General features: G+C 56.3%; 1 protein-coding gene across 7 annotated transcripts in view; it reads left to right on the top strand.

The window, feature by feature from the left end:
- The window catches only part of GATAD2A (GATA zinc finger domain containing 2A), a 98,465-nt gene extending 75,663 nt beyond the window's left edge, over nt 1–22,802 (top strand). For 6 of the 7 annotated variants that reach the window (NM_001103090.3, XM_024994028.2, XM_005208434.5 and 3 more), the window contains 10 exons: nt 9,389–9,521; nt 9,623–9,754; nt 10,992–11,081; nt 11,716–11,847; nt 11,984–12,151; nt 13,724–14,003; nt 16,274–16,572; nt 17,213–17,287; nt 17,605–17,800; nt 19,387–22,802. In NM_001103090.3, the coding sequence (NP_001096560.1) occupies nt 9,389–9,521; nt 9,623–9,754; nt 10,992–11,081; nt 11,716–11,847; nt 11,984–12,151; nt 13,724–14,003; nt 16,274–16,572; nt 17,213–17,287; nt 17,605–17,800; nt 19,387–19,517 (1,636 nt within the window). In that variant the 3' untranslated portion in view covers nt 19,518–22,802. The remainder of the gene's footprint in view (nt 1–9,388; nt 9,522–9,622; nt 9,755–10,991; nt 11,082–11,715; nt 11,848–11,983; nt 12,152–13,723; nt 14,004–16,273; nt 16,573–17,212; nt 17,288–17,604; nt 17,801–19,386) is intronic. The other variant, XM_010806523.4, reaches the window with a different exon arrangement.
- Nucleotides 22,803–24,033: the final 1,231 nt, after the last annotated feature.

Here is a 24,033-nt window from a genome sequence, read left to right as displayed (position 1 = left end):
CCAAGGCATTGCCTACAGTATGACGACGATGTGGATCTTGGCACAGTTTGCTGCAGCTGTTCTGATTTGGTACAAAAGGCAAATGTCGTCTCCATATTACGACAACCTGGCAGAAGCCCCGAAGGGGTCCTGAGGCCCACTCTGGGGGGCCCTGGCGGGCTCTCCAGGGTGGGCACAGGCACAGCTGCCTGGCAGGACTCGGAGCTCACATCACAGGCAGGACGGTGGTGAACGGCCTGAGGGGGCCAGAAAGTGGGGTAAGACAGGCCCTCAGCTGGGGGCCTTGTCAGCAGAGACCTCGAATTGCAGGGCAGGTGGCCAAATGAATTGATTCAGAGCTACATTGTAGCAGAAAAGGTGATGGGAGCTGCCCTGAGTGTGCATGCACAGTACATTATGTGAGCCTGGAGGAGGGAGGCGGGGTGATCATCCGTTGACTGGATGCACTTTCTGTGCCCGCTGCACTTCACAGCATCCTCTCAAGGTCAGTGGCATCCCATCCTGCAGATGAAGAAACTAAAGCTCTTTGAGGCTTGGTAACTGGCCCAGCCCCCCACAGCCCTCATGGCTGACCTGGGTGGAGCCTCACAGCAGCTTTGCTCAGAGCAGCTGGAGCAGGTCTGGTGGGGGTGGCGGACTCCAGAGCCTTGCTGGGAGGACATCCCCTGGGGTTTGCCAGGGCGTGGTGGGGGAAGATCCAGCAGTTCGAAACACAAGAAACTTACAGGCAAACAAAGCACTTTCCATTTATCACAAGAGTTTGTGAAGGTGTTGCAAGCTGGAAAGCAGTGTTTGTTTCTTGAGTGTGGTTTCATCTGTGCACAGCTGGCTTTTTTCTTGCTGTGAGTCGATTAGGAAGCTGATCCTAGGGGGTGTGTTTGGGCTCATCTGCTGTAGGGGGTCCCCCCATGCTGCGGAGTGCTCCTGAATTGCTCCCTAGAGGAGGGTTGGCCTGGCACATGGGTACAGTGACAGAGGGAAGAACAGATGCTGGCGATGGTGGTGTGGCTGGTAGAGGGCCCCACGCTCCTTTGACCTTCACTCCCCAGGCCCAGGCCCTTTGGAAGCGTGAGTTCCCGAGTGCTGAAACATCACCCAGCTTCTTCGAGTAGACAGCGGTCCACATGTAGCAAGAGCTGGTTCTCAGATAAGTCTGAGGGCCACACCTGCGTCCTTGCTCTGTTATCTCTCTATCACCTCAGGGACTCAGCATGCAGATGCTGCTGACTATCCAGGATCTTGCAGGTGTAAATGAAAATATTTTCCCCTTTAACCTAGTCAAAAATGGTATTTGATAACCTGAGTAGAGTCCTCACCTGACGGTTGTGTGAAACCCGCCCTCTCTCGCCCTGCACCCTCTTTTCTAGGGTGCCATTTAGCCCTCTGCAGGCTCCAGGTGTCCAGCTGCTCTGAGCAGATGGGGGCTCGGGTCCCAGTGCAGTGTGGGTGCGCGTGGCAGACCTTGGTGTGCCAGAGTTGAGCAGACCTGCTGTGGGCCCAGGTTATCTGCAGGCCTTGGGGCCGTGACCTCAGGAAGTCACTCTGAAGACCCCCTCCTCGCCTGTGGGTATAGGTGACAGTTGAGAGGATCGTACAGAGGCATGCATCTTGGTGGTGGGCACAGAGGTGGCCACCATAAAAGGTCAGCAAACGTCCAAATCTGACACAGGCCAGCATTTCAGTTCTGTGACTGTGGTTGTTTCCTGACAAGTGCCCCTTCCCAGATTTCTGAGCAGAGCACGTGCTGAATCGAGTTTAGCCTTCCTGGTGGTGCCCCGACTGGAGCGTGTTCCTGGCTGGCAGGCCGTGCTGCAGTGACTGTGGATGGGCTGACCCTGCAGGCTGCCCCATTGCCGTTTGGAGGTCAGGGTCTTTCTGTGGGTCTCTGCCAGTTGTGGCTCAGGGAACACTCCCTTCTGCCTGTCCTTGACTGTTTCTCCAGTGATTTTTCATGCCCCCATACCTGGCCCCCATCTCTGCTTCCAGTCCCAGGAAGGTCCTCTTGGTTCCCCTGGCCAGACTGAGTGACTTCAGGGGCTCCTGTGTTCCTAGAAGGAGCCCCCGGCAGGACAGGCCGGATGCCTCCTGGCTGTACTGATGGCACAGTGCTCTTCCGCTGCAGCTGCCTCTGCCCCCCTCTGCTCTGGGGGCCTTGGTGGGGGATGGGCTCTTGGGACCAGACCCTGGGCACACGTATTCCCTTCCTTTCTTCTGAGATCCTTGGCCATAATGGAGTCCCGGAGCAATAGCTGGACTTGGAGTCTCCAGGAAGAATTTTGGCTGGGTTTCAAAACTCCCATCTCAGCTGCTCACCTCCATGGCCTCTGTGGCCTAGAAGCACGATGTATTCTGACTTCCTGGCCCCCACAAAGCAGGCTCTGGGCTTTTGTCTTGACATCCCAGCCAACCGGGTGTCAAGTTACAGGGCTGGGAGAGGTGGTAATGGATGCCAAGAAGGGGAGCCGAGGGAGTCTCAGAAGAGCTGGGGCAGGCGGGGAGCAGGTGGGCTCCGGGGGTGCTGCAGGGACCCCGCACTCGTCAGTGCCTGCCAGTCCCCAGGGCAGGCAAGTGTTGGGCTTCGGGGCGCAGCCTGTGTCTGCATATGGCAGTTCCCTCTCTGATAACGCTGAGTGTGTCTGAGTGGATGGGACCTCTTGGGAAGGGAGGGTCCGTGTGGGGTCCCAGTGAGTAGCTCTCACGCCCAGATGACTGTGAAAGATCCCAGTGGTGTGTGTCCACTGAGACAAACAGCGTGCAACTGGAAACTGCCAGTGAAACGTTACCAGGCAGTAGGACTAACCTGGAAACTGGTGATAAACGTCTTACTTTTCTCTCTTTAGAAGTTTCCTAGAAGTGCTTCTGAAATAGGGGTGCTCCCTGGCTTAAGTCTATGGAATTGCTTTCCAACATTGGCTCAGACAGCCTTCCCGGCAGTGCCCGAAGCCGCCAGTGGTGGCTCCCAGGCCTGAGGGTGGCCCCCTGCTCCCCTGGGACTCCCCATGCACCCCTTTCTCTGTTGGGCCGGGCCGTCCCTGAGCTGTACACCAGTCTCCTCCTGAGTGGGCATCTGCCCCGGGGCACCCTCTGTGTTCACAGAACTGCGCTCCTCCTTTCAGGGGAGGAGAAGGGGCTTTGAAGTTCAGCGGGGGTGGCTACTTGGATAAGCCCTTTCTTTCTCGCCTTCTCGCTCCCAGGGTAGTGTAGTGTCTGGAGTGGCCAGCCTCGTTGAGGACAGTCTGCGGGAGGCCGTAGAGCCGCACTGGCATTGGCTGGCTCTCGGGGGCAGAGCTGGGCTGCCAGCCCCAGGAGTCGAGTGGCTTAAAGTACCTGTGATGCCATAGCATCGGCTGTCAGCTCTGCTGGCTGACTGGTCCCAGCTGAGCGTAGCTTCTTGGGTTCTCCTCTCCAGGGGCTTTGTTGCTCGTGTTGGGGGGCTGGGGCCATCTCTGTCTGTCTCTGTGACCCTCTTGCCAACAGCTAGCTCGGCGTCCTTCTGTGGGGGGTGGTCCGTCAGAGCACATGTTCTCAGGGCCCAAGGGGGATCTTTAGAGCCTGCGGCCTTGCTTTAGAGCTTGTGCTGCTGCTTCCTCTCTGCTCCTCACTGGAGGCCGCAGGGAGTGAGCTGCCTTCAGGGCGCACTGCAGCCTGAGTGGGCGGCTTCAGAAGGGTGTGGTGCAGTGGTCCTTTGCACAGCGTTTTGGCAACTAGGAGTGTTAGGACGCCTCATTAACATCGATCAGAGTCCTGGGCTCGCGGGAAGTGGATTTCTAGGGCCTGGTGCTTGAAAATACATAATGACACGATTCAGAAATCCTTTGATTTCTGAGTTGACCTCGCACCTCTTTGAGCAGCGTAGTATCTGTGCATGTGGAAAGACCTCCCACAGGCGCACGGTGATCAGTCTACAGGCGTTGTGGATTCTTCGTGAACTCAGACTCTCATGGAGCCAGGTACAGGCAAGAGGAGGAGGTCGGTGCACACCAGGGACGTCACCTGAGCACCCAGAGAGCAGACTCAACACCTGTCTTCACTGGGTTTGGCTGTTACCTGATTGTCCGCTGTCTGCCGAATTCACCTTCACAGCGAGCAGCTCCTTACTGCCTCAGGGGAGGTTGGGGTCCGAACTGCCCCAGTGACCTCCTAAGGCATCTGAACCTTCTTGGCATTGAGGTCTCACCTCACCCAGCAAAGCTGAGGGGCAGTAGGGCAGGAATTACTGTCCCCAACCTTGTAGGAGGCACAGAGAGGGAATGTCCTACCCTGGGCTTCTCACTTGTAAGCGGCAGGACCAAGTGGGGCAGTTTTGCAGGAGTGTGACCCCCCCCCTTCCCTCAGCACGCGCAGGCTTGGTGCACCGTGCCTGCTCTGAGAGGAGGCCCTGTGGCCTGTCCACCAGCCAGCATGGTGCCAGGAGGAGAGTCCTGCCCCTCTGGCTCAGGGGGCCTCAGCCCCTTTTCCGGGGCTGTGGCATCGCACCAGGGCTGGATCCCTGTTTTTGCCCTTGTCACAGCGCCCTGGGAACATCCTGGCCGTCACCGGGAGCTGCAGTGCCCCACCTTTCTGGAGAGAGGGTCTAAGTGGGAACACCGGTCCCTGGCCCCAGCCCTGGGTTGGGGCACCCACCTGTCGAGTAGGCAGTGGCAGTGTCACCCTGGGAGGCTGAGGGAGGGTGGCCCCTTGTAGGAAGGCCAGGGCGCTGTCCTTGGACGAGCTTGTGGAGTTGAGGGCTGAGCGAGCTGGGCTCTAGCGGGGCAGGGCCTCTGCTCAGGCTCTTGCCGCCCTTCAGTGTAAGGCCCCAGTGTTTTGCCCTGAGCTCCCTGCTGAGGGTGGGCAGTTTGGGGGTAGAACTAAGCAGCCTTCCCCCGACTGTGTGCCGCTGGGGGACGGTCCCCTGAGTGCAGTGGGGTAGTGCTGACTCCTTCCAGGCGCCATTCAAGAAGGGCATCTTCCAGTGTGAGTTGGGTCTGTCACAGGGGGGATGAGAATATGATGGAGGGACATTCCTTGGAGTGGATGGTGGTGAAGGTGGGGGCAGCTCAGGAGCAGGAGCTTGGGGTTCAGGGGTTTGGTACTGGAGAGACCTGTGGGCCTGGAGGGTGTGAATGGGCCCTAGTGGGAGGAATGCCCAGGGAGAGGGTCTGGTGGGGCCAAGACGAGTGTTTGCTTGGTCTAGCAAAGCCTCCCCCACCCGCCTAAACAGTTAGCAACTACCTGCCTCTCCTCACCCAGCCGGGGCCAAAAGGTGGGGGAGAGGGAGGGTTCTGGCAGGGACTAGTTGGCTAGCAGCCCTGCTTCTCTGCCCCACGTTAGCCCCAAGGAGCAGTTTGTTGTCCTGAGACCTCACTGGGCCCACAGCTGCCCCCGACTTCACTCGTGTGTGCAAGCGTCTCAAGGATCTTACAAAAACGCAGGCTTCGGTCAAACAAGTCTGGGGCACTGATGCCCTCTGGTGAAGCCGGGTGGGCGGTGGTCTACTCCCGCGTGCCCCTGTCACTCCTGGTGTTGGATCTGTCCCTCCTGGCTGACCCTAAAGACAGAACTGCTTTTATCCAGGGGTTTCTCCCCACTGCTGGACACACCACCCGCTTCTTAGGTTGGCTTCCAGCAGCTAGGAGTGAGTAAATAGATGAGTGAGTGTGGATCAAGTGCACCTTTCCCGGACATCAGGCAGGCGCATATAGAGAACAGCAAAGGTCAGGGCTGCGTTCCCTTGATGAAAACTGCTTCCCCGGCACAGGCCAGTGAGACACTCAATGTTAACCCCGCACTGACCACTGATGGGTAAGCACCTGGGATGGTGGTGCTGTGAATGCAGAGATCTTGTTTTGAGTTAAGTTTTAATCTCCAGGAAACTTCACGGAAGTTCCGGGCATGTAACAGAATTTTTGTTTGTTTAGCCTCGGGTGGCATACAAGGGAGGAGGGTAGTGAGAACGTTTTCACGAACAGCCTGGCTTGCTTCCAGGTCACATAAAATCTCTTCTGATCATAATAATTTATATCAGGATTCCCAAGATGGGCAGGCTAGGCTGAATGCATTTGCCCCGAAATCATAGCTTTCAAATAAATGTGGTGCCCAGGCAGCCTCCCTGGACCGAAATAATACACGTGGCCACTACACTGTTTCCCTGGCATGTTGGGCTAGATGGTTTTATAATTTAAAATACGTTTTTTTAAAAAAAGAATGCCCATGATAATCTTGAGCCGTTGTCAAATGATTGTCCTTTTCCTTGAATTAAAAGAACTCTCTGGGAAAGTACTGAGAAATTTGAAGCACCTTTGTGTTAGAATTGAGCTTTAGGAAAGTTTTCCTTGTTGGAAACTAGTTGGGGCTGGTGGCCCTTCTGCGTTTGGAAGAGGCAACCCAGGTCCCTGTAACAGGCGAACAGTCCCCTGAGGGCCGGTGCCACACAGGAAGTGCCTGCAGCCCCGCAGCCCCAGGGAGAGCTGGCGCCTCCATTTCCTGACAGCACCTGAACCCTACCTCACTTCTCAAAATGAAGGCTGCATGTCACAAACTGGTTAGAACTGGCTGTTGCCATGGTTTTCACGTTGGAAGGCACAGTTAAAGGGTCACATGACCAAAGAGGGAAATGCCTTTGTCACATGACTTTTTGGTGGCCTGATTAGCATACAGGAAGTTCACTCCCTGCTGGCTGCTGGGATGCTGAGTGATCACTGATGGGAGGTGATGTCATCTCTTGGACGAGTTATTGATTAGTCTCGGTCCAAGATGGGACCTGGGAGAGCTCTGGTCACAGTGGTCATCTCAGGAAGCTTCAGCTTCCATGTGGTCCAGCCCCTAACCCTGCCCTCTTACCTCAGGCAGATTTGAGCTGTATTAGGCATCTCACCTTTGGGAGATGGGCACGTGCTCCATGAGATGGTAAAAAGTGATAAATCCCCGTAGGTTACTGGTGCCTCCATTTGCCCTTGCTCAGGAAGCACGGGCAGTCTGTAACTCTAGATGTGGTTCTGCCGAGGCTGCTGCTCTGCTGTGCAGCCGCCTGGGAGCCCGCCTGGGCTGCGACCAGCGGCTGCAGCTCCCGTGCCAGAGCCTTGTGTCTGCGCAGTGCCTGTGCGCATGCCCACAGAACCTGGATTGGAGCCCCGGGGTCATCTTTTATGTGGATCTTGGGCAGAGTTGGCAGCCAGCAGGGAGACACAGACTTGAAATTGAAAGAGTAGTGGTTCCTGAACTGCATTGGTTTTTGGTTTGTTGAGGCCCTAGTAAGACATCCTGGGTTATTTTATAGACAGCCAGCCAATTCCTGGACTTGAAAACGTGGGCTGCTAACCCCAGAGAGGGGGTTCTGTACCTTGAAATGGGCGCCTCCTGACCGCTCGTGGAAGCCCACCCAGCAGCTGTACCTGAGGTGGTTCTATCGCATCAGGGCTGGGCTTGCTGCGGTGCGGCAGCTCTGCTGCTCTGAGAGCTGGGATAAGGATGGCCCAAGGGAGAGCCCTGCGGGTTGAGGGGTTGGGGGCGTCAGTGAACCCGGAGTGCGGTCCTCTGTGCCCCCCCTTCCCTGAAGACATAGCTCACTCTGAGAGTGGAAAGGGCCGTTCAGTGGGCTGTTAAAATACCAGTTTCCCATCTCTTAACTCTGCTCCCCACTCAGCTGGAAGGAATGGGACAACTTTGAGCTGTTGTTATTCCCAGTTAACCTAACCGAGTTTGTTCTTTGGGTCATAGTGCCACCTAGTGGGTGAATTCAGTCCTTGGCTGGCTTTCCTGCTGATCTGATTCTTTCAACACAGATGCTGAGGCTAGATCTTAAGGGAGAGTTTACATTATGTCCTCAGCAAATGGAGCGGCTTGGCTTGGCACTAAGCACTGTCTCGAAGACCCGTTGGTCCTTATATATGTGGTCAGCAATGCCGTTAGCGGAAGCTTAGCACTTCATGGGAAATAGATGGGGAAACAGTGGAAACAGTGTCAGACTTTATTTTTTGGCGCTCTAAAATCACTGCAGATGGTGACTACAGCCATGAAATTAAAAGATGCTTACTCCTTGGAAGGAAAGTTATGACCAACCTAGATAGCATATTCAAAAGCAGAGACATTACTTTGCCAACAAAGGTCCATCTAGTCAAGGCTGTGGTTTTTCCAGTGGTCATGTATGGATATGAGAGTTGGACTGTGAAGAAAGCTGAGTGCCAAAGAATTAATGCTTTTGAACTGTGGTGTTGGAGAAGACTCTTGGAGAGTCCCTTGGACTGCAAGGAGATCCAACCAGTCCATTCTAAAGGAGATCAGTCCTGGGTGTTCTTTGGAAGGAATGATGCTAAAGCTGAAACTCTAGTACTTTGGCCACCTCATGCGAAGAGTTGACTCATTGGAAAAGACTCTGATGCTGGGAGGGATTGGGGGCAGGAGGAGAAGAGGGCGACAGAGGATGAGATGGTTGGATGGTATCACTGACTCAGTGGACGTGAGTTTGAGTGAACTCCAGGAGATGGTGATGGACAGTGAGGCCTGGCGTGCTGCGGTTCATGGGTCGCAAAGAGTCGGACACGACTGAGCGACTGAACTGAACTGAGCGTTACCAGATGCGCATATACGTTCTGAGGAACTTGAGTGTTAGGATTGGGGAAATAGGGCAGAGGATAATGGGCAGGGGTGGCTGGGAACTAGTTTGTGAGCAGATTAAGTGGGTGGGTAGTACAGCGGTCCGTGAGAGCAAATGTGTTCCATGCTCCAGTCAGTTTCAAAGCATGCAGCCACTACTGCCACGTTGCCACTGGCAGGACAGAGAGCCCCCCTGTAGCCCAGGAGGGACCCCGCAGCAGGCTGCCTGGGCTGCCTTGTGGGTGCTGACGCCCCGCGCTGGGGACTCAGGCCGTTGGCTGACGGTGTGTGCCTCAGCACCTCTGTCACCTGGGGAGGGGCAGGTGGGCTGTCCAGGCGTGAGGGTCGTCAGGGAGTCTGGGTTCAGCAAAGAAAGGCTGATTCAAGTGGGGCTGGCCTTCCCATCAGGTGGCTTCCAGCATGGGAAGGTAGGCGCTCCACCAGCAGGCCCAAGATCCAGGAGCAAGTGTTCTGGTTCAGTGCTGAGCCACATGGTATGGAAAGGGGCTGTGGTGGGTTCCAAAATGTGCTGTTTTCCTGCAGACATATAGGTATCCTCAGCCCAGGGGACACAGAAGTGGTTATCGGGAACAGTCCTGACTTTTTAAAGGGCTCAGACGTAAACTGGCAGGTTCGAGGGCCACGTGGTGAGTGCAGTGAGAAAAGGCAGCCCGGGCAGGCGGTTGTGGGGAGGAGTGGGGAGGCCAGCCTGCTCGCCTCCACTTCACTGTGTCTGTGTCTGAATCGCGGCGTCCGTGGGAGTGCTGCCCACCACAGGCGGGGTGCTCGGGTGACAGCCCTCCTCCCTGCCCCACAGTGACATGAAGTCTGAGAGGAGGCCCCCTTCGCCTGATGTGATTGTGCTGTCTGACAACGAGCAGCCTGCGAGCCCGAGGGTGAACGGGCTGACCGAGGAGCCCCCGAAGGAGACCAGTGCCGAGGCCCTCATGGTGAGCTCTGTCCCCGCACTGGGGAGCTGCCTCGCGGTGGGGCCAGCTGGTGCTCCCTGGCCCCAGCCTCTCCCTCAACCCGTGTCCTCTTGACCTTGTAGAAAAGCAGTCCTGAAGAACGAGAAAGGATGATCAAGCAACTAAAAGAGGAGTTAAGGTTAGAAGAAGCCAAACTGGTTTTGTTGAAGAAGTTGCGGCAGAGTCAAATACAAAAAGAAACTCCCACCCAGAAGGTATGTGCGTGGCTGTTCACTCCTCGGGTCAGTGAGCGGTGTTTAGGACCAGGGACAGGAAGGCACGGGCACTTGCTTGGCTCCCTGCTGCCCCAGGAGCTGGGCCTGTGAGGAGTCAGGTTTCCTTGGGGGCAAAGGGGCAAGGTCTGAATTGGAAATTTGCAGGCTCAAGTTCATGTTTTGGATTTAGCTTAGAGGAGATCAGACTACATTTCAGCCTAGAACATTCTGGATCTGAGTATGAGAACCTCATTCCCTGTAGACTCCCATCAGGGAAATGGAGAGCAGACGTCTCTGAAGGTGCTGGAAACACAGCTCTGTCCTGAACCCCTTTCAGTGGGGCGTCCTGCCCTGTGGGTGCCTGTGTGGCCGGCAGGGGCCGCTCTGGATTTCTGGACAGACTGCTGAACGCCTGCTTCAGGGTGCCCATGCCCAACCCCAGAGGCCGTGTCCCGGGGCTTCTGCCCCGCCACCTCCCCACGCCTCACGCTCCTCGTGCGGCTTCTAAACGGGGCTTACCCTGTAATGCAAGGTCAGGCTGGTTTTGTGGGCCTCTTTTGTTATCCCATTCTGGAGAGGCTCCTGGTCTGTGACACGGCTCCCCTTCCTTACGTTCTGATGACTCTCTCGGTGAACCAGAAAGTGAATGCATCTCGGGCAGTGCAAGCTGACAGTGTGTAGACACTGCTTCCGCCTTGAAGGGAGCGAGACAGGAGGACAGTCGTGGTCTGACTTGGGGATTTGCTCGAGCTCCCACTCCACACCTAGTAAACAAGTGGGCCAAGCCTGGCATCTGCTAATACCCTGATGGATGAGCCTGCTCGTTACTTGTTTCCTTGTTGATGGCTGAAGAGTTGGTGATGGGGACCAAGTCTGTCACTGTCCCTGGTGGACTGTATGCCTGGACCAAACAGTTTCTCACCAGGGTGGGGATTGATATATATATATAATAAGCCTCAGCCTTTCCCGCTAGCCTTTTATCGTCCCCTGGAGGGCAGAGATGGCACCCGAATCTCAGTGATGCCAAGCACCCTGGGGCAGAGGGGTAAAGGGCCCTGGAAAATCCATCCTGTGTGTTTCAAACATGTTAATTCCCGCTGCAGTGACGTGGCAGGCAAGCAGAACCTTTGAGAGCTTGATGCTTCTTAAAGAAAAAAGCAATGCTCCTGAGAATCATGTGTGGGGAGGAGCATGGTTGGTAGCCCTCTCATCTCCTGCCTGTCCTGATCTCTTGCAGCCCGCAGGCTCCACTGGGAGCTCCGTGACCACCCCTCCCCCGCTCGTACGGGGCACCCAGAACATTCCTTCCGGCAAGCCATCACTTCAGGTCAGTGTTTACTCTGCATCATGCTCCTGAGCAGCCCTGATCCGGTTTCTGCAAAAGGCTGCTCATTCCTTCTCGTAAGACTAGAATGAGGCCTTCCAGTGGGAGCACCCACGCCAGTCACATTTGCGTCCCCGTACCCAAACTGGGCCCCTGTTCATCATGAATCACACAGACGCTCGGAGGGCCCCTCCCACGACCCTCTAGTGAGACTGGAGAGACGGCCGAGATCCTGGGCGCTCTGGGCCCCCACCACAGCGCAGCTTTCTGAGCCTGTCACAGCCTCCTCTGCCCACAGGGCGCGATGGGCAGAGCTCCCACTTCAGCTGTAGGACAGAGGTCAGGCCAGGCCCACCTGCCCTCACTCAAGCCAGAGACCGCAACTCAGACCAGCAAGCGGGTAGTGTGGATCCCAGCTAGCTTCTTATCGTGGGGGTGCCCGATCCTGAGTGAGTCCAGGTTGGCCTGGCTCTTGTTGGGAGTCTGTGTTCCTCGTTCTTTTGTGTGTTTAGAGTAAGTAGGCATTTTAGCTTTTTTCTACCACCCCTATTTTGGTGGGTATGCGTATGTACCTTTATGAAAACAACAAACCCGTTTAAAAAGCTGTGTGAGATCTGAGGGTTGTTGTTGTTGACAGACCTCTTCAGCTCGGATGCCTGGCAGTGTCATCCCACCACCCCTGGTCCGTGGCGGGCAGCAGACGTCCTCAAAGTTAGGGCCTCAGGCGAACTCCCAGGTCGTCATGCCCCCGCTCGTCAGGGGGGCCCAGGTGAGCACGGCTTACGGAACAGCCCCAAGCAACCGTCCCTCCCGCAAGAATGACCCCGGTGCTCAGACTGGGTCTCTTCCCCCCAGTCTCTCTTTATTGGCCTCTCATTGTCTTGTCTCTGCCCCACACCCGACAGCAAATCCACAACATCAGACAACATTCCAGCACAGGGCCGCCGCCACTCCTGCTGGCTCCCCGGGCTTCTGTGCCCAGTGTGCAAATTCAGGGACAGAGGATCATTCAGCAGGGCCTCATCCGTGTCGCCAATGTCCCCAACACTAGTCTGCTCGTCAACATCCCACAGGTGAGTCGTGTGACAGATAGTCCAGGCCCGTGGACTATGGTGCTGTGGCTCCTTGGACCTTGATGGGTCATGAAGGCTGTGGACAGGAGTTTCCTGTTGTCCTCTGCAGTCTAGCAGAGGCAGATAACTGCTCAGGGGGTGAGGGTGGGGTCACCAGAGGCTCCCCCGGCCCCTCCACCCACCCCGCCCTCTTTACCACCGCTGCCAGGCGCAGGCACGTGAGGGGAATGTCTGCAGATGTCCCTGCATCGCCAGTGCATCTATTTTTAGCCACGTGACCCTTCATCTCTGTACAGAGCCTCTGAGGTGGTGAGGGTTTGTTCTCACCTAACAGAGTGGGGGAAGGTGGAGCCAGGGCGGCAGGCTGAGATCCTCACTGACAGATGAAGTGGCTGGGTCCGCATGAGCTTTTGTTGATGTGCGAGTTAGCTTCTCTTCCTCCTCTGGCGTGGCTCATCCGTGTCTGCCTTTCTCAGATAAGAGCATGGCCAGCAGTGCTCTTCTGAAGTCAGGTTCAAGGACAGTCCTGCTACCCAAATGGAGATGTCCTGGGCAGGCCGTTGATCTACCCCGTAGACGCTGATCAAATCCCTGCTGTGTGTCATGCTGCCCTCATGTCAGGAGGGTGGCAGCCAGGCAGGCAGTGGTGATCCGCGGCTCTGCTCCCTGAGGGGTCGAGGGAGCCGGCGAGGGGAACAGCGAAGCGCTGGCCGGTTAGAGGCCGGTGGCCGGGTCAAGGTGCGGTGGCAGCACCCTCTGTGCTGGGGCATCTCGCTGCCCTTTGGAGACCCCCGGGCCAGTGTCATGGGCTCCCCGAGGCCCCCGGCCTGTTGCACACCAGTTGTCAGGTGCGTGCATTTTCCTGCAGACAGTATACACAGCTTTCCTGTTTCCAGAAGGTCTTCGGTCCCGGAAAGCTTAAGGGTCCTGGCATGGTCTGCTCCCAGTTTGGGGGAGAGCATTTGAGTGTCGGGTGGCAAGTGGGCTGGAGCGAGGAGATGGTGGAAGGTCAGCCACCAGGATCGAGAAGATGGTGAGGGGAACACAGGAGCAGTGAGGATGGAGAAGGGTGAAGGGCGGGGGCACACAGAGGTACTCGTGAGGGAGATGCCGTTGGTGCCACAGTGCGCCACCTCTGCAGCCAAAGGAAGGGGGCCACCCGGGCCTGTGCTGGAGGGGACCAGGCTACAGTGGCAGGGCAGTGGCCATGCGCCTGGGCGGGGATGGCTACCACAGGGGCACCCGCCGTGATGCTGGTGGCTTTAGGAGTGTCCTTAGTTGATAGAGTGTAGCAGGTTACAGATTTTTAAGTCATCTGGGTATCAGCTAGACCTCAACAAGTTATTCGTAAGCTTGGTCATCTCAGAGCAGTCGAGTGTGATGTCTTTTTTTCTGTTGCTTGTTGATGGCAGGCAGCTCCTGAGTTACTTTTAAGGACTTATTAGAGTAGCTGATGGTGCTGACCTGGAGTTAACTTTTGTAAGGACTTAGCGTAGCTGATGGTGCAGACTGTGGGGTTCTCCTCAGGGTGGGCCCCTCAGGCACCCTGACCAGGTCATTGCCTCCCCAAAGCCCTCCCCAGCATCGCTGAAAGGAACGACAGCCACCTCTGCTCAGGCCAACTCCACCCCCAGCAGCGTGGCCTCTGTGGTCACCGCTGCGGATTCTCCAGCCAGTCGGCAGGCGGCCGCCAAGCTTGCACTGCGCAAACAGCTGGAGAAGACGCTGCTTGAAATCCCCCCACCCAAACCCCCTGCCCCCGAGATGAACTTCCTGCCCAGCGCTGCCAACAACGAATTCATCTACCTGGTCGGCCTGGAGGAGGTGGTGCAGAACCTGCTGGAGACACAAGGTGAGCAGGCCATGGGCCCAGGGCTGTGTTCCGTCTTGAAGCTGAGGTTTCCATCATGTTTCCGATGCATAGCACGTGTGGGCACGTCTGCTGTGTACGCACGGCTGTCTTGGAGCACATTGTGGATGATCTCTCGTCATCAGTTCTTCACTTGCTCTGAGGTTTAGATAATTTCTTTTCTTTTTTTTTTTTTTTTAAGTTTTTCGTCAAGTGTAGTTGATGTACAGTGTTGTTTAGGTTTCTCTGCTGTACAGCAAAACACTTCAGTTATATACATATCCACTTTTGCTTAGATTCTATTCCCATGAAGGTCATTACAGAGAATTGAGTCGTTCCCCATGCTATACAGTAGGTCCTTATTATCCATTTCACATATGGTAGTGTATATACGTCAATCCCAGTCTCCCAGTTTATTTTCCCTCTCCTCCTAGATCACTTCTTACATGTACAGTAGGCAGCTTCTTTCTGATGGGGCCTCCTCTGAGAGCTGGGGAAAGGTGGAGCTTTGCAGAGCACTGAGTCCCCACGTTAGGGATGGATGCCTGTGCCTGGGCCAGCTTCACATTATCACCTTCTCTGGAAGGTCTGGAAAGCCACCTGCATGTTAAGAGGTTTTAGGAATGAAAGCGCACACACGGGGTAGTGAGGAAAAAGGATGCTGGAAAGTAGGAAGTCAGGTTTGCCCCGAGGGAGTCACCAGCGGATGCGGAACTGAGGGCTCTTCTGTCCTTAAATTGGGTGCGTGGTGATGCCGATTGGCCAGCCAGCCTGGATTGCCTCCCCGCGTGGGCTCATCCGTGCTGAAGAGTGGACAGCGCTAAACCTCCTCAGGGCCGGGGGTGGCCAGGTGGACTGCACCGGAGGATCTGGGGGCCCACGGCCAGGCCCAGGGAGGAGAGATGTGGGCTCTGACACAGCTCGGACGTGTCTGCACTCCTTCAGTGACTCCTTTGGGATGAGGTCAGGTTGGCAAAAGAGCTGCTACCAGGCTTGTGTGGTGTGGCAGGCAGGAGGCTGCAGTGCCCGCCGGCCTTGCACTGGCCTGTGCTGGGCACCTGCTCTCCCAGACTAGTCTGTCTGCGCTTGTTCTCGTCAGGGGTCAGTCTCCATCCCCTGTCGTCAGAAAACAGGCCCTAGCCGTGAGAGGAGGCCCTGAGTCCTGCCTGAGGGGGCTCTGACACCGAGGGCAGCCACCGCTGCCTGGGCAGCAGGGGCCACCTCCTCGGGGTGGGCGTGTGGAAGGAGAAGATCCAGGCTGGGGACCGGAGCTGGGGCCCACGGTGGACCCTGGGGCCTCCGGCAGCTTGGGCAGGTGGCGTCCTGTCTGCTCTGTGGAGTGGCAGGAGCCCCCTAGAGTCAGATCCCCCACTGCAGCCCCTCAGCAGGTAGAGGCAACTCAGCCAGGCCCCAGGCAGGATGGGGTGCCCGGGGTCTCTCCACATCATGGTGCATGACCCCAGGAGGCTGTTGAACTTTGAGTGCTGCCCATGGAAGAGATAGAAACAAAAGGCAGAGTTACCCCTTAATGCATTTTGGATGGCACATGTGTGTGTGTATACACACTGAAGAAAGCATGACCTCACACCTCAGCAGGCGCTTTTTGTGGCTGCCCTGGTCACCCCTCCTGGAGCTGAGTGCCACCAAGTTCCCGTTCCCCAGGGCATCTGGCTGTGTGTCTGGCCAGCCGTGCACAGTCACTTCAGCTCCCCAGGCTGTTTCTTCTTGAGACAGGGCGGTAGGGGTGTCCCCTTAAGAGCTTGTCACGCGGCCTGGACGCCCTGCTGCGCACAGGACGCCAGGCACAGTGTCTGTCGTGAGCACTTTATAGATGCGGTTACCTCGCCCCTTGGCAAGGGTGCCATCACCTTACAAGGTGGGGCCTGGAGTGGCCACCGTCTCCCCCACAGGTGATGCCGTGCAGGAGGGTGGGAAATGCCAGCCCTGTGGGTAGGAAGGATGGCCGGGAGAAGCCGGGTGTCTGAGAGTTGGTATGGAGGATGCCGAGCCCACGGTGTTTTCTAAAGCGCGTCAGCGCTGTTTCTGCAGCAGAGCTTCTGGAGGCTGGTCCTGTGTCTGCACGCAGTTGGCACCCGTGTGTGTGCCGAGGGAACGAACGTCGGGGCCTCGGTGTCCCGATGCCAGTTGGACCCCCTGACCCAGGGCGCTGCCTGGGCTCTGCCAGCGTGCACATCCCTCCTGGGGGTGGTGCAGGCTCTGGCTGTGCTGTTCCCACTCCTCCGATGTGAGCCGCGTTTGTCTCCCCCCTGCAGCGGGCAGGATGTCGGCTGCCGTCGTGCTCTCCCGGGAGCCCTACATGTGCGCACAGTGCAAGACAGACTTCACGTGCCGCTGGCGGGAGGAGAAGGGCGGCACCATCATGTGCGAGAACTGCATGGCGTCCAACCAGAAGAAGGCGCTCAAGGTGGAGCACACGAGCCGCCTGAAGGCCGCCTTCGTGAAGGCGCTCCAGCAGGAGCAGGAGATCGAGCAGCGTCTCCTGCAGCAGGGTGCCGCCCCCGCGCAGGCCAAGGCCGAGCCCGCCAGTGCCCCGCACCCTGTGCTGAAGCAGGTGAGAGCCGCGAGGGGGTGGACGGACAGTGCCCTCCCAGAGAGGGGTCTTGTTCCTCGCTCCCTCGGCAAGGAGCTGTCGCTGGCAGGCAGGATGTTCCGGCATTCTCTCCCACACTCGGCGATCTTCTGCCTGGTTGTTAACTGTGCGTCTAAATTGCATTTAATGGTGGCTTTTGGTGGTGAAAATACTAATTTGCAGTTTCTTTAGATTTTGTAGCTTTCACTCGCAGTTTGCCGGCTGACAAGTACTTCTTGTCTGAAAGGACTTTTCTGAAAGCCACATTGAGCTGCAAAAGGGGCGCTGGAAGAAATGTTCTAGCTAAATTAAGGAGAGAAACAAGTTTGAAATCAAGTTTTTTTGGCTGCCCTTTTTTTTCTAATGTTCTGTTTTCCCACCCCTTGTAGACCCAAAGCTCCCTGTTGGCAATTTTTTGTGTCCTTGGAAGTCATTGATAATTCATCTAACAAACTCATCTCCTCAAGACCCCTGCACAGTGGATGGCGGTGCTGCCTCAGGAAACCGCTGTCCTTGTGGGGACTCGGCCTCGCGCGGCCACAGCTGCTGCCCCTCGGCTGCGTGGTCGCTGAGCTCAGCCTCTGGGCGGCGCTGACCTCGCTTTCAACCCCCGTTTGTGTAGGTCATAAAACCCCGGCGGAAGTTGGCGTTCCGCTCAGGAGAGGCCCGCGACTGGAGTAACGGGGCTGTGCTACAGGTCAGAACTGGGGCGCCGGGAGCCCCCCGCACCGCACAACCAACCAGCCCTCACGCCCCCGACCGTGACCGCGTCAGTCGCCGACTGTCACACTGCCTGCGTCCGTCCGTCCGTCTGTCTTGTCTGTCTCTCGCTCTCTTTCCCTTCCTCCTTCCCCTCCTGTCTCGATGCAACTTACCTAGTCTCCTGATGTTGGACTTCCGGGATCCCGTGTGGGTGGGAAGAGGTCAGCTAGATCAAGGAGAGGCTGCGCTGAGCACCGTGCCCTCCGCAGCCCCCTTCCCTGTGTGAGCTGTGGCCCTCTCTCTCCCCCACAGGCCTCCAGCCAGCTGTCCCGGGGCTCGGCCACAACGCCCCGAGGCATCCTGCACACATTCAGCCAGTCGCCCAAACTGCAGAACGCAGCCTCGGCCACCACCCTCGTCGGCAGGACGGGCAGACATTCTGAGAGGGCCGTGAGCGCTGGCAAGGGCAGCACCACCTCCAACTGGAAGAAGGCGCCCCTGAGTACAGGTGGGCGGCCCTGGAGGGGCTCAGCGGGGACCTCCCCAGGGGCGGGCCCTTCTCGTCCTTACTTTTAACAGAGGCATGCACACGCCCAGGTTGTGGCGCCAGGGTCCTGAACCTGTACTTGCTTTCTTAAGAGCAGCTGCCTCCGAGACTACAGCCTCACCTCTCTGTTTGCTGAATAGGACACCCTGAACTAGTGGTAGCCCTGGATAAATGCTAATCACACTTGGTATCTCCACCCCCATACCTAGACTCTCAGCTCTTGACCCAAAATGTGGGACAGAACCAGTTCAGGCAGTGCCTGTCAGCCCTCCTCCTTCTGCCACAGAGAATGTTTGTTTCTGCTGCTACAGCGTACCTTTCACGGTGTGCTGACCCGGTGTCCTTCATGCCCCACTCTGTGGGAAAGTCCTGCCCGCTTGGGCAGGTCAGATGGTACAAAGTGCAGGATAGAAGGAGGCAGGAGGAGGGGGCCCCTGGGGAGGTGGGCAGCAGAGCCCTGTGAGGAGCAGGCATCTGAGACTCAGCTTGGGGAGGCGGAGACCCCTGGTGGCTGCGCCCGTCTGCCACAGCTCCCCCTTCCCAGGGTTGTCCTCTGGCCGCCCCCCACACCACTTTCCTGCTTTTCCTTACTCTTGTGCTCGCCTTGAGATGAATGTTAAATATCTCTTGTGTCCATCAGTAATTGGAAAGTGACGTCTCGGCACAGAGGGCCGAGAGGAGGAGAAGGGTGAGAGCTCTCTCCCGTCTCCCTCCCCAGCCCACCCCCAGGTCCCTGTAGGAAGAAGAGGCGCCATCATGAGAGTCCATCTCAATAGTCAGAACTGGGAGAGGACTGTCAGTGGAAACACAGCACAGAAAAGCCGGCTGTGCGTGCGGCTGACCTCGAGTTAGAAACACGCCCAAAGAGCAGAGCCTGCTGGAGGGTGGGGAGGGGTCATCCAACTGCAGCAGAATCCAGCTCTCCTGGAGAGCAGAGAGCATTTGTGAACATGCCAGACTGATGGCAGCAAAAACTCATAGGCTGGTCAGAAAATTTTGGGGGCGGAATTTTGAAAGTATATGGGAAAAGTCACACAGGAGACTACGTATGTGTGCACAGTGGTAGCACCCATGGGAAAACTGCGCACTACAGGTAGCGTTTGAAGCAGAACATGAGGGCATAAATAGTTGCTCTCTTCAAATACTTGTACGACTAGATACGAAAGTGTCATGGCTTAGGAGCGGCACTCCTGGTTGCCCTGGGTTTCTGGATGGTGGTTTGAGGAAAGCTGGGCAGGACCTGGCAGGACCTCCGGGTTTCTGGAGCGCTGCCCTTGAATGCTCATGGAGGGTTCTGTGGTGCATTCAGTTTGGAAGTCTTGTTCCACAAAATAGATTAACTTGGGTCCCCGCTGCTGCCGGGGCTTCAGAACAGTCTTTGCTTCGTGCCAGCCCAGAGCCCAGAGTGTGCTGGTTGGAGGCTTTAGGGGCTTCCCCAAGCTGGCCTGTGTGCCACCTGTGCCCAGTGGGCCCAGCCGAGCCGGGGGTCTTCCCCGGAGCCTCCCCTGACCGGGGCCGTTGTGGCCTCTTGCTCTGTCCTGTCGCAGGCGGGGCCCTCGCGTTTGTCAGCCCGAGCTTGGCGGTGCACAAGACCTCCTCAGCCGTGGACCGCCAGCGGGAGTACCTCCTGGACATGATCCCGCCCCGCTCCATCCCCCAGTCAGCCACGTGGAAATAGTGCGAGCCAGGCCCAGTGGAGAACAGGCTCCCTCCCTCCCACCTGGCCCCACCACCCTCCGCTCGGGAAGATACCCCGCTCCCCAAGAGGGTGAGCGCGCGCAGGCCACGCTGCCGAAGTGAGAGCTCCAGTCTTGGCTACAGAGTCTCGTCGCGTCACGGAGGGGCGCTCCACAGGTGGACCAGGATTCATACTGGGGACCTTTCCCGTGGGCTTCCTTCCTTTCTTTGCCTTTAGTTTGCCCAACACCAGCAGAAAAGCGGACCTCGGGGCCGGCTCTGCTCCTGGCCCTCCCTCAGCCCCTGGCAGGGCTCGTGGACGGCGCGCCCAGACACTGTGACACGCTCGGGCTGCCCGGCGCTGCGGAAGTGGGGCGGAGCGTTGTTCTGTTTTGCTTTGCCCCCGTCTTAGCCTCCTAATCTTTGACTGCCTTTCTTCATGGCAATCCCTAGATTGACAGATTTTTTAAAATCACCTCACGATGATGGAGTTTAATGTAAACGGTGCAGACCCAGGGTTCCCTGGGTTCCCTGCCAAGCGCAACCCCAGTGCCCTGGGGGGTGGGGTGCTGACCCCCCAGCCCTCACTCCAGCAGAAGGCCTCTGCTGCTGCTCATCCCGGAGACATCCTCCGACCTTCCACACTTAAGCAGAAGAACAAACTGCAACCCAGACCAAGCCAGGGAGCCTGGGACCCTGGGGCCTGAGTAGGGAGGGGAGAGTCGGCAGCCACACCCAGAGCTGGAGCAGGAAGTCGAAGGGGCCCGGCCCTTGTGTTTTTTGTTGTGGTGGTGATTTACTTTATTAAATTGTTTCCTTTTCTCTTCCTCCTTATTTTGATGGACAGCATCCTGAGCCCTGGCCTGTGCTCCTGTCAGGCACGTGCGTGTGGGGGGGCGCCCACACACCCCCAGACTTCAGGGTTTGCGTTTGGGTCTAGTTTAGAAGCTCCCTTGAAAAGCAGGGCCATGCTGCCAGGGTCTGCCTTCAGACTTTTTTTTAACCCCCTAGCGTCTACAGAAACGTCTCAAAGGATCAGGTCTGCGCTTAGCTGTGTTCTGTTCTGTTTTCTCCCTCTCCTTAAAAATCAGTCCATGAGGAAAGGCAGAAGCTGTTGTGTGTGTGCTGCACATGGGCCAGCTCTGTGCAGGTGTGAGGGTGTCATGTGTGCATGCACACACGTGTGGAGACGGGGTACGCTGCTCCTCACTTCAGCCCCAGCCCTGGTTTTCCTGTCCATGCAGTTAGGGACTTAATTTAAAATTCTTATTTTGTAGGGCCACCTTCCTCAAATACACTGCTGCACCGTTCTAATAAAGGCTCATTTAACCCCCCCTCATGTTGTGTGAATATCCGTGTTTAGAAGACATTTTTGACATGCAATAGAAGACCTAGTTTTGCAAAATGTTTGAATTTTTTGTTGTCTAAAGCCCTAAATTTCTCATTGATTTTTGTTTTGAGTGCATAATGAAGGTGGCCTGAAGGAGGGGAGGGCTGGAGAATGGTGGCTTTCATTCCAAGATCCAGGGATTTGGGGAAAAGGGGAAATTGACCTTTGGGGGAGGGGGGAGTGGGGAAGGGTGTGTTTTTACACCAAAAAATCAAGAGTATGCAAGCATTTCTATTCCTCGCATTTTTCTGTGTGCCTGGCAAATAAATACCTGTCTTATACTACTCTGAGCTGTTAGCTCTCTCTGTTCGATGACATGGGCCAAAACTCCCAAATCCTACCAGGAGTGCCCAGCTGGCAGACCCGGGCAAACTGACCTCAGTGCCATGCAGCAACTCGGGCGTCTTGGCCAGGGTCACCTCTGCAGTGGGTGTGCCCAGGGCGGCTGCAGCCCCACAGGGCTTGACAAGGTCTGTGATCCGGGGCTCAAAACCAAGCCACTCGCATTGGCCCCGGATCCTCGCCCCATCACTCTCCACCATGCTCAGGATCCACCTCTCCTCACCTCATCTGGCCAGACTTCTCCAGGCTACTGCCTAGACCTTGTGAGCTGAGTACAGACTGACCGCCGTGGGCAGAGGACGCGGTGGCTGGGCCCTGACCCGTTCTCTGCCTCCTCCAGCCCAGCATTTGCAGGAACATTCCCATTGGTAGGACTTACTGTGACATAAATGTAGCTTTTTAAAAAGGGATCAAGAAAAAAAGGGGGGGATCCAGGAGGTGAGATGCCTTAATCTTGATTCATTTCCCCTGTCTCAAAACTTCTATCCCCCTCTTTTTCCCTTTAGTTTCCCCTTTGCATTGTCACTCCTATAAGCCTCAAGTGCATGGTTCTGTGGTGAAATTTATGATGTTATTAAGAAAGGGCATTAAATACCTTTCAAGTATGGGAAGGATGTTAACATTAAGGGTATTCTCCCAGCCCCAAAGCCGACCCCTCAAAATGGGCCACGGTTCTGGGAGTCTGTAGGCTGAGAGGATCTGGTTCCCAGGAGAACCAGAGAACGTGGGAGCCCCCAGTCCCAAATGACAATTGTAACTGCCCAGTAATCTGCAGCAGGAACCCCCAGTGGCACCTGGAAACTCTTCAGAACGTTGGCTGTTACGTGGACTGGGGTGCAGGGCTCACCAGGCTCCCTTTCCCATCTGAAATGCCTGTGTGCGGAGGCCCGCAGGTGCCCGTGGTGTAACTGCGTCCACTCAGCTGCCCATGGCTCTGGCCATCCCGACTGTTGTGGGGACCCTAGTCCTCAGGGTCCCGGGTGTATCTTTTGGGACCCACACCGTTGACAAGGTCAAGAGTGACTGCTCTGGGAGGTAGGGGTGGGTGGTGGCTGTGGTCTGGAAGCAAAAGGTCACTGAAAGAGGCGACAGGACACCCCTGCATGGCTCCCGAGTGGCCCACGAGTCACTGCTGTGGCTGGGGAGACACGGGAGGAGTCCTCTGTATAAATCATACGTTCTCATCACAGGCGTGGGTAATGGAAAGACGGCCCTTGCTGCTCTGCCATAGGGTTTTTCTTCGATGCCTGGTTATGCTGCACATGGCGTTTGCCTAAAGAAGTTGGACTGAGTTTTTTTTTTAAAGGACAGCTAAAGTTTTATAATCCTTAAAAAGTAATAGTCACACCAGTGTAGGGTATTTGGGAGGTGGTTTGTTTTGATTAGGGGGAGGAGGTTGTCACTTGTATTTATTGTGACTTTGATAATAATGTTAAAAAACAAAGTGACCACCAAGGCGGCATAGAAGTTCTAATAAAGACGCTGGAATCAGTGGCTATGTGTTGTGTCATGAAGTTTTAGAATCTGAAGGACAATAAAGAAACGGATGATGTGTTGGCTGTGTTTTCTTTTTGACTGCTCGGCCTTGGGGTCCCGCATTGTTTTCCTCCCAGCTTTGGGGCAGCTTGGAGATGGGATGGCAGGATGATCCTTTCTTAACAGGTAAGCGAAGGATCAGACACTTGTTTCCATGGGCTTCTTTCAGATCTCGCTTGCCATGGGGATTTAGTCTTCCCCAGCTGGATACTTGAGGTGAATAGCTCAGTCGTGTCTGACTCTACAACCCTGTGGACTGCAGCACGCCAGGCTTCCCTGTCCATCGCAGAGTCGGGTACGACTTGAGCGACTGAACAGAACAGAATGGAACTGGTTGCTGGGGCTTCCCAGGTGGTACTAGTGGTAAAGAACCCATCTACCAGTGCAGGAGGCATGAGAGATGCGGGTTCGATCCCTGGGTGAGGAAGATCCCCTGGAGGAGGGCATGGCAAGCCACTCCAGTGTTCTTGCCTGGAGAATCCCATGGGCAGAGAGCCAGGCGGGCTACATGGTCCATCGGGTTGCAAGGAGTCAGACATGAGTTGGCACACCAGCACGTACCCAACTGGATGCTACGGCCTTACCTCTGGGTGGCGCTTTGTGGCCTGTTTACCCACAGGCCCCGGGAGTGCATGCAGTGAGAATGCAGTGAATTCTGCCCCTTGGCTTGGGTTCTAGCCATCAACAGCCTCCATCCCAGAGTGGTGGGCTTTTCTGGCTCAGCATTGGGTGTCTGCTGCAGGACAGATGGTGCAGTGTGGGAGCCACCTGGTTTTGAAAACAATTCCTGGTGCAAATTTGTTTTCAGAGGTTGACACACTGTTTCAAAGGTTTACTCACAAAATGAAACCTGTGAGCACTTTGAACTCCAATATGCATAAAGCGTCCCCTTGTTTTCCTAGGTGCTTTTTTCATTTATCTATCTATCTATTGCTGCCGCTTGTTATTGGGGCATCTCTGCCTCCAGCCTGGGGTCTGACTTCCCTCCCCTGTGGCCATGGCCAGCCTGGTCTCACCTGGGCAAGGCACAGAACAGGTACAAGACACTACTGAAGTTAAACTCAAGCCTGTCACCTCTGACACGTGCTGATTGCACCCACACCCCTCAACACTGAGAGAAGCCCATTTCTGGGGTTCCACAGCCCCCTCTTCAAGTGCGTCTGCTGGATCAGGCACCCAGGCTCCTCAACAGAGGGAGGGCAAGTCTTAAGCATCTTCTCCAGATAACAGATGGGACACCACCAGCCTG

Source organism: Bos taurus, chromosome 7 (assembly GCF_002263795.3).
Source record: "Bos taurus isolate L1 Dominette 01449 registration number 42190680 breed Hereford chromosome 7, ARS-UCD2.0, whole genome shotgun sequence".
NCBI classification, from domain to species: domain Eukaryota; kingdom Metazoa; phylum Chordata; class Mammalia; order Artiodactyla; family Bovidae; genus Bos; species Bos taurus.
Note: the sequence above shows the minus strand (reverse complement) of the source record. Positions and strands in the feature narration are given on the sequence as shown.